Source organism: Tubulanus polymorphus, chromosome 1 (genome assembly GCF_964204645.1).
Source record: "Tubulanus polymorphus chromosome 1, tnTubPoly1.2, whole genome shotgun sequence".
NCBI lineage: Eukaryota > Metazoa > Nemertea > Palaeonemertea > Tubulaniformes > Tubulanidae > Tubulanus > Tubulanus polymorphus.
In genome coordinates this window covers 1674313-1686468 of record NC_134025.1, presented here as the reverse complement: position 1 = coordinate 1686468, position 12156 = coordinate 1674313, and the positions used below count along the sequence as shown (strand labels likewise).

The window sequence follows — 12156 nt, the reverse complement described above, 5'->3', positions numbered from 1 at the left end:
TTCTCTATTTTTTCTTTCTTCCCATCTGTAAACCTTAGTCTTTTCCGCATCAATCAGGACCCATTTCCATTTATAAACAGTCCCACTAGGTAAATAACTGTCGACATACCAGTATCCTGAACCACTCGGCCACTCAGTTGCCAGAGTACACTTTGTCACGTCCCAGTTGCCTAGTTCATCTATATTACCCAAAATACTCAGACAATCTCCGGGGAATTTTGCCCAATAATGAGTTTTGAAAATGACTCGTATTAAACCTCCTTTCTTTTCTTCTCGACTGTGCTCTACAAAATATATCATTAGCACAGAATGAGTATAAATATATCGTATTCATTATGAACAGCTAGAATTAGAATCACTTATCTTTTACTATTGAAATTATATATAACTTTCTATTTTAGTCATATGCATCGGAATTATATATTGAGAAATATATATATCCTCTTAATTACCTCTTATATAACCCTCGCTATTGTATTCAGCCATTTCCAACGCTGTATATCAACACATTATATCCTGCAAATAACCAATTATTTCCCGATTTGATGTTTTTTTTTTCGGCTGTTCTGCGGTCATTTGTAAAATATCACACGCATATACATTTGATCGGTTTCTTTTTAATTTCGTCTCTCGCACCCATTGTTAAATAAAACACTCAAATCTCGTGTATTTAACCTCATTTTCTAAGCACAAAATGACTAACTACCTCTCACTCTTTACGTGCCCCACGCAAACAATACTATAATTTACTTAACTAGATAGAGTGAACCCTAAACAGAGAAATCTAATTTCTAGGATAAGGATTGGTTCTTATATAACGAAATTTTCTATTCTAAAATGTATACTTACTCTTTCAATTGCTAGGTGAAAATAGGTCATTGGAATGAATTATTTAAATGAAAATACTTAGAGAAAAATATCATATAATGTCGTTAAGAATCGTAATGCAATAGATGATTTCTGGTGAGACAAGTGGATGTTATATGCAAATTCTGAAATCAACGCAGTTATGAATACAAACTCAACTTACGTGAAGAGATGTTCACAGCAATACGAAGTTCATTCAAACACTGCTCTTTCTATAAAGTAGTTATACGTCTTTTTCGACGGAAAATTGCTGCATAAAAATCAACGTCTATTTCAAATATCTGGTTTAGAGACAATAAACACGCCATTCACTGAACAAAATCAACTGCGCGTGAATTTCTTTGTATTTAAACTTGGATAGATATATTTAAAGATGACCCAAATAGAAAAGAAATCGACTTGATCTTATTAACAAACTCTAAAAAACATTGAGGATATATGATAGCAAAATGCTTTATCACAATTCATACACTGTTTTAACATAAAAAGTTGGCAACTTGAAACGGATAGTTAAGAGATGTGTATGACTTGAAAAGTTAAGGCATCGGACAAAAATTCTATCCTTACCAAAGGTGCTACTATCCTAGGCGCTTCAAATATGAGATACCTGCGAGGATTCGATCTCGGAACCTACGTCCTCTGAGGCGATCGTTCAAACCCATTCGGCCAAGCCGACCGGGGTGTTTAGCGATGTGCTCGAGTGAAGTTTGTTATTGTCAATGACGATATTGTTGGAATAAACCTTCCACTTCCACGGTTCAGATCTTTGTTTACGGTTCACTGCAGAGTCATTTAAGTAATAAAAAATAATACATTGTCACCGTTTTCTCTTGTTTATATTTTTCTATCGGTTTTAAGATTCTGTGCAATAAGTTTCTTATGATTATCGCATTAATTTTGTGATGGAAATATTGAGGACGCGTGAATAAGTAGCTTGGGCTCTCGTGTATGGTACTTCGAGTAAATGTTTTGGTGGAATGGAAATATTAGGTTAACAGTCGTTGTAATTTCCCGACTGGACCCAGTGTTACAGTCAGAAATAACCGATAGAATGAGGACATACCATAATTAGCAGACATGTCTATGAGAAACACTTGATGTCACTGGTGTGATAGTATGTACACATAACTGTTCAAAAACATTGTGAAACTACGACAATTCAGTGATGACAATTGTGGGTTAAGTTTGACTCGAAGTCATCTGTATCTGATTACCGGTGGAACTGTATCCTGGTCGTTTCTTCCTTGATTCACATAGAAAAACGTGCCACTTTCCAACAGACCTCCTTATATATCATTTAAATAATACTGAAAACATATCACAATCGAACACTTTGATAATGATAAAAATAATAGTTTAATCAGACTTCACGATCCATGATCAAATTCGGAATAAAAAGCAACAGCATTTATGTATTTGCAACAAACAGCATAGTGTGACCACAAAATATGGAGCGACTACAGTTTAGCCCTGTTAATCGTACTCAACCAAAACGACCAAAACTGCAGTTAGACCCCAACATTTAAATACATGTTTTGTTTAAGATTGCAATTCATTTATTTCTAACTTGTTATGCGAATATGAAATATATCGGTTATTTGTGAATACGGTTATTAGATAACATTGATGGTCAATTTTCTACTACTACTTTTACGCGTCTGACCGAAATCGTGACATTCTAAAGTAACTTCAATCATTTGTTTCGTGTCAAACACTTTCGAGTTCATTAATTCAAATTGCGCCGAATCGTTATCTTCGTCGTTAAGTTCGTCGAGCTTAAAATCCTGATTATCGAGTGAGCAGGCGATTTTCGAGTTCAGTCCGTGATCCAGATCAGTAACGAGTAAGAAAGCTATGCCGGCAGCTTTCTGACCGGTAGCTACCGTCAGCGAACGACCATCAGCTGCATAGGTACTCACAGTAATATCAGGAGAGTGGTCGTTCACGTCGATTACATTCACTGTTAAAGTGAATTCGTCGAGTATTTCACCATTAATCGCCGATTTAGTTTCGATGAATAATTTATAACTGACGCGATCGTGATGTTTGAACCTGCGTAACAGAACCACGCGTCCGGTATCGGGGTCAACTCTCAGAGTCGTCTGCGCATCTATGTCGACGTACCGGCTAACCAGAACGTACCTGTTGGAAAAACGATCTGATAATGAAATCACGGACAAACTATTTTCGGTATCAAACCAGTAAACGTGAATACAGGTCGTACTGTGTGATTTCTTAGAAATTACGAGCTTTTGCTACAAGGTATATAGTTGCTTCATCAGGATAATGGGTGGTCATGAAGCTACGATACAATTTGATGTATTCGCGTAACACTGTATTCTCTGATCAATGTCACTGTCCCTATAGATGCTGATGTTTGACTTGTTACTCATTTACCTGGCGAACCTACTCTATACTAGTAGCGAGAGCTCGTAGTTTCTCATGAAATCAGTTAACGTAATTTCAACTGTTTTCGCGTTTATAAACTGAAATTTCGATAAAAATCGGAGAATTCATCTGTGAAAACCTGAAAATTCGCATGAAATTAAATCTAAAAACTTACTTGGCGTTAGGGAATCTTTTCAGTTGGTAAACGACATGTCCCGGTAGAGAATCCTCCGAGACTGAAACTATTGCTCGATGCCTTATCGAGTTTGTCAGGCGGTTAGATTTTCCATCACCAAGTCCAAAAACGAGAACGATCAACGCAATCACTGATAACGCAATGTGAGGACGAGACATTGTCAGTTGTCTGAAGAATTCACTGTTCCCTGGAGTTAGAGAATCTAACAGAAAGTTTTAAAAAACAGTTCGTTCACTGTTTGACTATACGGCTGTGGTGACTAGTCGTGGGTACATGCATCAAATCACTTAATTACCGGCCTAAATAGACATATTTACACACACACGATTAACTACACAAATCAGCTCCTCTAAAGCTATTATTTATCATAAATCATTATATCAGTTATTTCCCCTTTTTGTATATAACGTAGTAGTAATATACGCGTATATTCTCTGTAGGTTTTGCGAGTTACAAAGTTCAGAACAACGGAATTTGATGACGTATGTGAATGCTGGTTAATTCGTTTCTATCCCGATGATGTAGCAGTTTAATACTAGAATGAAATCCATACGATTTACGATATAAGATATACGATATACACTCAAGTCGTTATATACATAATTATCACAACAGAAAGTCTATAGTATACAACAGCCTCCACAGCAGAGAGTCATCTGGGCTTTGGCTCTATCCTTCGGTCGTAACGCTTTGAAATTACTGGTATCCCTGAAATGGTAAATATCTGAAGTGGTCAGTTCATCGGTGGCTCAGAAAAACTTCGTTTATTTGTAATGATTGTTTATTTGAGCTAATATCTAATATCAACTATCCAGTACTCCCGAATATGACTGATGGGATAAAAGTGAAACGTCGAATCAAATCTGAGCTCAATGAAATATTTCGGACTCGATTTCATGTTATCGTTACAACACGGAAAGGGTGTTTTATCGATGCTTATCATTTATTAGATTCTGAGGTGATAAGTCGCTGTTGATATCAGAGATAATACTGGTGTTTGAATGAGACTCTAAATCAATTACCCGTTTCTCTTTAGAAATTCTTCGTCTACCATTAAATCTACGTATAACACTAACACGTCTCCGTCTATTTTTATACGTTTGATATTTTCAAGTAGAGATTCATCGCTATATTCGGCTTCTATTACACCATCTGACACGTATAACTATAATTGGTAATTTCATAATGTCATCGGATAGATATTGAATTCACAGAATAAACGTGTGTAACATTAAGGTAAACTTTAAGCTTGCGACGTGACTAGTCAAGCCATATCACTCACTATCTGCTGGGGTTACAAGACATTTATTGGAAATTCATCGAACTAAGTCCGATGTACTACGATCTTTTCTTTTGAAAGAGCTTTGAGAGACCTGTGCCTCCTACTACGAGAACGAATACTCGATTTTGATGACGTACCACGAATTTTCCTGCCTCAATAACAATACTGTATATAATCGGTTCGGCGGGGATGACGGTTAATTCTTGATCTCTGACGACTTCGCGTTGTGACGTCATAGTTTCAGAACGGACCACTATTCGTCCTCCATATTCAGTACCGTAATAGAATAAGAGTGGAGAGTAGATCTTCCCACCGGCATCAGGAGAATCAGATTCAAACCGTAAACTAAATCTATAAGACATTAACAGTGAAAAAGCAAATATGTTACAGCAGAACTCTGGACCTAGTTCCGCGGTTCTGTGTTAAAACTTGACTCTTGCGTTATAACACTCAAAATGAACTGATTCTAACGCCCAAGTCAAACTTGACCTTGAACTTTGGAACGAGACCCTGAGTTTTCTTTTTCAAATACAGAGTGAACAATAGAAAACGTTTTTGTAACCTCTTGAAGAGTCTGGAAGGTATAACTTGTATCTCAATTCTATGTCCGACATATAATCGAGTAGGTAGGTTGAATTCCAGTGGACAACCCTGAAACATATGTCACACACTGTTCAATATTCACATCAATAGGAACAGAGCAGCTTTGAAACTCTTTCTAGATAGCTTAACTGTTTATTTTTACCTCGCCTTTGAATCGAGTTGATTCAAACAGCTTCATTATTATTCATAGCATTCCGCTGAAAAACATTAATAAGACATTTCAAAAAGAGCCATAAACGACCTTTTTTAGCGAAACTTCAGATAAATATGATCGTCACATTATATCGCTTTTATGAAAATAATCGTTTTTTAGAGATATGTATGAATATGAATACTGACCTTATAGTCATGATTTCATATAAAATTCCCCTATGAAAAAATATCCGACGGCTCTAAACGAATGACTCTCTCCATTCGTTATGTTTTAAAACAAATATATATTCGATATTTGTACAATACGCATGAATGTATGTTATGTACATTCGTTCATATCTCATCCCAGATCGATCTATAAACCGCGACACTCGAAAAATATTTTCAATTCATAACTAAATGCATCTGTTCGTACTTTAACTATTAAAAAAAGCTGCTTAAAAATCATCGATTATTACGAGTCGAACTGCTTTAGAAATTATCGCATATTTTTGTTATATGCTTCCGATCTTTTTATCACAGGTATATACAACGTCGGCGAGAGAGAATTTTCATTCAATCCTATGAAAATAAAACTACTTAACTAAGATCGTTTAACATTTAAGGCTGATTTTATAGACTGGTATTCATCATCTTTACCCGCGGGTAGTAGATACCAGTCTATAAATTGGGCCCTACATTTTATCCATTTAGACTAAACGTTTTGTGCCTAATTTGTACTTACATTCAGCGTCTAGTCAGTAGCCACCCATTCAGTGTATACAACAACTAGGACTGGATTCGCTGTTACCAGACACAATGTATTTAACTATCTGATATGTTATTATACTCATGTAATACGAATTGTTTTGGGAATAAATAATTCCCAAATGACAGTTTTCTAACGAGCACGTCTGTTTGATTAGAAGTAGGATAACATCGTGTATGATTCACTATATCCTTATAAACGGATGAAAAAACTGTCTATTTTTTCTGTTATGAATGTTGCTCTTTAATATCGAGTTCTGAATGATTTTCATTTTTCAACCGAGGATTCAAAATGGCGGCGGTGTTGGAGTCGCTTCTCCGTCACTGATATGGTTTTTTGGATTTTTACCTCAATTCTCAGTTAGCCGCAAGTTTAAACATGGATCTAAAAAGACCTCTCACGGTCGTTTGTTATGGTGGAAGGATTACGGAAAGTGATATCCTATCAGCCCTGGGATCTAAATCAGTTCGAGTGCGTGCGATTCAAATCACAAAAACTGGTGAGTGTAGAATTACGTTCAAGGACACGAGTGCAGTTGAGGATTTCATAAAAAATCCACCGAACATAAGAGACCGCACGTTAAAAGTTGATAAAGCTGACGATGTACAAGATGTTACGAACGTTACAATTAAAGATGCACCAGTTGAATTATCAGATGCGTTCATTGCCTCCCAATTATCGACATACGGTGAGGTAATAAATGGGAGTATCAGAAGAGGGAAAATAAAAGACACCGATATTTTGAATGGCTCTATTTATGCTAAATTGCTTAAAGTGAAAAGTATAATTCCAGTTAATTCAAAATTTGGAAGATTTGAAGTCCGACTTTACTGCGATAATAATAAAACGCAGTGTGTGTATTGCGGTGAAACGGATCACCAGTATTATCGTTGTCTCTTGCGTACTCGCAAACTCTGTTTTAAATGTAAATCTCCAGACCATCTAGCAGCCAATTGTCCATCTGGCGTTTTATGTTTCTACTGCCGTAAGGAAGGGCATAAAAAATCAGAATGTCCGATATTACAGGGGTTGGAAAAAAGACTAAATTTTGACGACGACATAACTGATCATCAATCATGTGAGGACAAATCACATTCCACAGTTAAAACTCCTACTCATACTCAGTCTACCGTCACTGACATGTCACCTGCAGAGAGCCGCACCGCTAGCTCGACAATTGTGCCCCCGAAACATATTATTATGGGTGACTCGAACTGCTCTCGCCTGATGTTTACAGATATTCCGGAAAGCGTTCACGTGTGCAGCGTTTCGGGTGCAACGGCCCATGATGTAAATAAACTTCTCCAGAAAGTGGACCCGTCTATTGAAAATGCGAAAATAAAATCGATAATCTGCCATCTAGGGACCAACGACATGACTCGAAACAAAGACGATCATGACCAAACAATCCTGGATATGTCAAAAATGATAAATATCCTTCGAAATACATTTCCCAGCGCTCAAATTAATGTATCTAGTATACTACCGCGTAAAGGAAAAAGTAAGACCGCGCTAACCTACAATGACACTTCTTCAAAGATCAATAACTATCTTCGAAAGCTATGTGACAGTGAAAATCATTTGAACTATATAGACAATGATTTGGTATTCCAACCAAATTTTTCAGTTAACCAGTCGTTATTTGATTCAACTGATAGGTCAGGAATCCATATTGGAATCGATGGTGCCAAAGAACTTACACAAGTCTTTCTTCGTGCATTAACACCGGATCAGAATAAAAAACGAACCAGAAGTCAGACATCATCATCCGATATTAGCCCAACTGTTCACATGGCCAAAAAGGACAGAATTTCAGTCCCGGATGATTTACCGATAACATCAGTCTAATAATGCTACCTATTAACGAGTATTATCTACCCTATACTTATTCATCATCGACATCTTTAATAATAACAAATGTCAATACTTTGATGTAAACTCTACTGTAGAGTTTGAAAAGCAACATTTTTCAATCTGTGCTTTAAACATTCGTAGTTGTAACAGAAATTTTGATACATTTTCATATTTTTTGAGCAATTTAAAAACTGACTTTTCTATTTTCGGGTTAACCGAAACCTGGACTAGCGAACTTCATGATAATGGCAGGCTGTATAATCTCCCAGGTATGAAAAGTGTTTTTAAGTGTAGAAAAAATTGTCAGGGAGGAGGTTTGGCCCTATTTTTCAAAGAAAGTTTTAATGTGAAACTTAGACCAGATCTATCCGAGGATAGAAATACTTTTGAATGTCTATTTATTGAATTGATTCTTGAAAAAGAAAAAAATAAATTAATTGGTCTGATCTATCGACCACCCGGACAAAGCATAAATGGCTTTAATAATGAATTAATTCCACTTTTAGTGAAACTTAATAGAGAAGACAAAGTATGCTATCTTATGGGCGATTTCAATATCGATTTACTACAAGTTAACGCCCACAGACCAACTGATAACTATTTAGAAAATATGACTTCATTTGGGTTCATTCCATTAGTTGATAAACCCACAAGAATCACTCCCACATCCTCGACGCTTATAGATAATATTTTTTGTAACGATATTCGCCATGTGTTTAGTACGGGTATTATTTGTACCGATATTTCGGATCATTTTCCTATTTTCACTGTCTGTAATCACGTTGAGCCCAAAATTGACCAAGAGGTGACTTCGAACAGAAACTATTGTGAACGTAACATTTCAAAATTCAATAGAGCTCTTCTGGCCACTGATTGGTCGGATATCTATAGTAATGCAGACCCGCAACTCTCATACAGCGCATTTAACACTAAATTCATGGAATTATATAATGAATGTTTTCCTTTTTCAACTCCCCGTAAAATAAACGAAAATAAATTACATAAACCGTGGTTATCATCTGGATTATTGAAATGTATTAAACACAAAAATCGCTTGTACAGAAAATCTTTGCGTAATAGATCACATTTGAAAAATTATTTGAATTACAAACGTACCTTGTCTCGTACACTCAAATATGCCGAGAAAAAGTATTATGAGACTAAATTACTTGCAGCCAAATCCGACATGAAAAAATCATGGAATATCTTAAACAGTCTAATTGGAAAATCTTCCAATGATCGGTGTAGATTACCTTGCTCTTTCAAAAGGAACGGTATCATTGTAAACGGCTATGAAAATATCGCTAATGAATTTAATTCTTTCTTTGTAAATATTGGTAGCAACCTAGCCAATCAAATACCAGATACAGGTGTCCACTTCAGTGAATATCTGACAGATCCAGTAAATGAAAACTTTTTCTTTTTCCCAACCCACCCTGATGAAATCAGTCAGATTGTAAATGATTTCTCACCCAGCAAAGGCGCTGGTGCTGATGGTTTCTCTGTAAAAGTAGTTAAGAAAATAATTGATTCTGTAAAATACCCGCTAACTCATATGTTTAACTGTAGCTTAAATTCCGGTATAGTGCCGGCTGAACTGAAGGTAGCGCGAATACGTCCACTCTATAAAGCTGGCAATAATGACTCTTTTGATAATTACAGACCGATATCCGTACTGCCTTGCTTTTCTAAAATTCTCGAAAAGATAGTGTATAATCGATTAACCGAATATTGTAACAAGTTTCATATCATTCAACCAAACCAGTTCGGCTTTCGAAAGAACCATTCAACTGCCATGGCCTTAACATTGATAACTGATGAAATTTCACAAAATTTAGAAGAAAACAAATCAACTATTGGGGTATTCTTAGATTTATCAAAAGCCTTTGACACCGTTGATCACGAAATCTTATTAAGAAAATTATGTTTTTATGGAATAAGAGGCATCTCTAACAACTGGTTTGAAAACTATTTGAAGAATAGAAAACAATTTGTTCAAATTCAAAATTATAAATCCTCGTTATGTACCGTTAAAACTGGAGTACCCCAAGGCTCAATTTTAGGTCCCTTGCTTTTTTTATTATATGTAAACGACTGTATTAAATTTTCTAATGTGTTAAAACTTATATTGTTTGCCGATGACACAAATGCCTTTTATAGTGACATTAATTTAGACAGATTAGTACGTACAGTAAACATTGAATTATCAAAATTGTATACCTGGTTTCAAACAAACAAGCTGTCATTAAATGTAAAGAAGACGTCATTTATGGTGTTCGGTAAACTATTGAAACATAACTTGAGAATATCAATTAACAATATAGAGATCAAACAAGTCAATGTCACAAATTTTCTTGGAGTTTTTATTGACAGAAATTTAACCTGGGACGATCAAATAAAATCAGTTGAAAAAAAAGTTTCTCGAAGCATTGGTATAATAAATAGAGTAAGACATAAGCTGCCAGTGAGTTCTCTTCGTACCCTTTATTTGTCGCTTATTGATCCTTACCTCCAGTATTGTAACTTAGTTTGGGGACGAAATTTTGAAAATAAACTTCAGCCATTAATTGTATTGCAAAAAAGAGCTATCAGGCTAATTTCTAATTCCTATTATTTGGCGCACACTGACCCTATATTCAAAGCTTATAATATCCTCAAGCTCAAAGATATCAATAAACTTCAGCTAGGTACTTTTATCTACAGATCTGTCCACTCCGAATTAATTACCGAAATCATTCGAAAATTATTGGAACCAAAATTTTCAAATCCACAGTCACAATACTCGGCGACGTCAAGATTTACAAACACTTTCTTTCAATAGTCTAAGAAGAAAATTTTCAGTAAAAGTATCCGGCCCTTTACTTTGGAATAACATCAGTGAAAATCTAAAAAACATGGAAAATTCTAAACTGTTCCTAAGAAATTATAGAAAGCAACTTTGTGCTTGATTTTATCATACAGTTATTCGAACTAAAATTATTGTTTTTGGAATATTTCAGAAAATAACTGGCTTATTAAATGATTATATCTTAATCAAGCTGTTATCATAGTTTACTTTGATTGCATTTTGTGTGTTAAGGGTTGACTGTGAGCATATTATTTTCTTTATTGCATTTCTCTTTTTTTCTTTTCTCTTTTGAGGGACCTGTTTTATACAAACTATTCCTTAGTTTCTACAGGCCCCTCCAGGTCTAATTTACTGTATTTTGTATTATGCTTTGTACACTATGCTGTAAATTATATTTGAAAAATAAAGTGTTCAAATCAAACTATTTCTGTGTACACTTTGATTATCAACTACTCAATTTCTCAAACATTCTAAAACTCACTTCAATAAGGGAAAGACTCGGTCTATTCGACGTATCAAGTTGATACGTGTATTCTTGTGAAACTAGCTCGTTGTGTCTGGCTAATCACAGACAATGACCACGAAACATATTCTGCTCAAATGATAGCTTTGTTTGCGTCTACTAAATGACCCGAATCGGGCGTAGCCAACAAAATTACAAATAACAATTTCAATTTATTACGAGGATCTACTGAACTGGCGATGTATTTTATGACGTGTGTCGTGTAACCGATAAATTTGTTTTCGTTGAGATTAGAATCAACAAACTGCCACGCGACAACACGACAGATTTACGAGTGTTATTACAAAAACACGTTATTATAGGCTAACTTAATTAGTTATCGGTCGCGTAAATAATTCATTAAGAGCGAAATTGCAAAACAACTTCCACCGACGAAAACATTGGAAATCTGATAAACCGATAATTGTGTATCTTCCAATTCTAACGAATCTATAATAAAGAAATATCAACAATTCATCGTTTTCCAGTTTCTCAAAAGAAAATTATGATTAGTTACCTAGTAACTGATTTTCAATCACCTGGCTTTACATATTATCTAAAACGTTTTCTAAGAAACGTATTTTCTTTTAGTTATGAAGCAAAACGTTGGGCTTTTCGAAACGAAATCATGATGATGATATGATTAAAACTTCAATCCATCTTCAGATACCTGACTAGAAAAAAAATTATTTTTTCCTAAGTAGATCTCTAAAAA

General features: G+C 35.2%; 2 protein-coding genes and 1 long non-coding RNA gene across 3 annotated transcripts; all 3 read right to left on the bottom strand.

Annotated features, from left to right (window-relative positions):
• Positions 1-197: 197 nt before the first annotated feature.
• LOC141898954 (uncharacterized) lies at positions 198-1091 on the bottom strand. Its single transcript, XR_012618611.1, has 3 exons — positions 1031-1091; positions 453-516; positions 198-284 (listed from the first exon to the last, which is right to left on the bottom strand). It is a non-coding gene; the product is annotated as an uncharacterized LOC141898954 (long non-coding RNA).
• A 1145-nt stretch (positions 1092-2236) lies between these two features.
• On the bottom strand, positions 2237-3617 carry LOC141914666 (protocadherin beta-13-like). Its single transcript, XM_074805924.1, has 2 exons — positions 3431-3617; positions 2237-3009 (listed from the first exon to the last, which is right to left on the bottom strand). The coding sequence occupies exons 1-2, from the start codon at positions 3607-3609 to the stop codon at positions 2481-2483; spliced, it is 708 nt and encodes a 235-aa protein (XP_074662025.1). The 5' UTR covers positions 3610-3617; the 3' UTR covers positions 2237-2480.
• A 414-nt stretch (positions 3618-4031) lies between these two features.
• LOC141914677 (uncharacterized) lies at positions 4032-6251 on the bottom strand. The gene is made up of 6 exons (XM_074805935.1): positions 6214-6251; positions 5479-5533; positions 5296-5384; positions 4871-5084; positions 4474-4616; positions 4032-4159 (listed from the first exon to the last, which is right to left on the bottom strand). Exons 2-6 carry the CDS (start codon positions 5512-5514, stop codon positions 4072-4074), a joined length of 570 nt encoding a protein of 189 aa, XP_074662036.1. The 5' UTR covers positions 5515-5533; positions 6214-6251; the 3' UTR covers positions 4032-4071.
• Positions 6252-12156: the final 5905 nt, after the last annotated feature.

Coding starts and splice junctions, on each gene's coding strand:
- LOC141914666 (XM_074805924.1), bottom strand. CDS start 3,609: ATGTCTCGTCCTCACATTGCGTTATCAGTGATTGCGTTGATCGTTCTC. Junction 3,010..3,430: donor AAAAGATTCCCTAACGCCAA/GTAAGTTTTTAG, acceptor TTTTTCCAACAG/GTACGTTCTGGTTAGCCGGT.
- LOC141914677 (XM_074805935.1), bottom strand. CDS start 5,514: ATGAAGCTGTTTGAATCAACTCGATTCAAAGGCGAG. Junction 5,385..5,478: donor CAACTCGATTCAAAGGCGAG/GTAAAAATAAAC, acceptor CATATGTTTCAG/GGTTGTCCACTGGAATTCAA. Junction 5,085..5,295: donor CCTTCCAGACTCTTCAAGAG/GTTACAAAAACG, acceptor AATGTCTTATAG/ATTTAGTTTACGGTTTGAAT.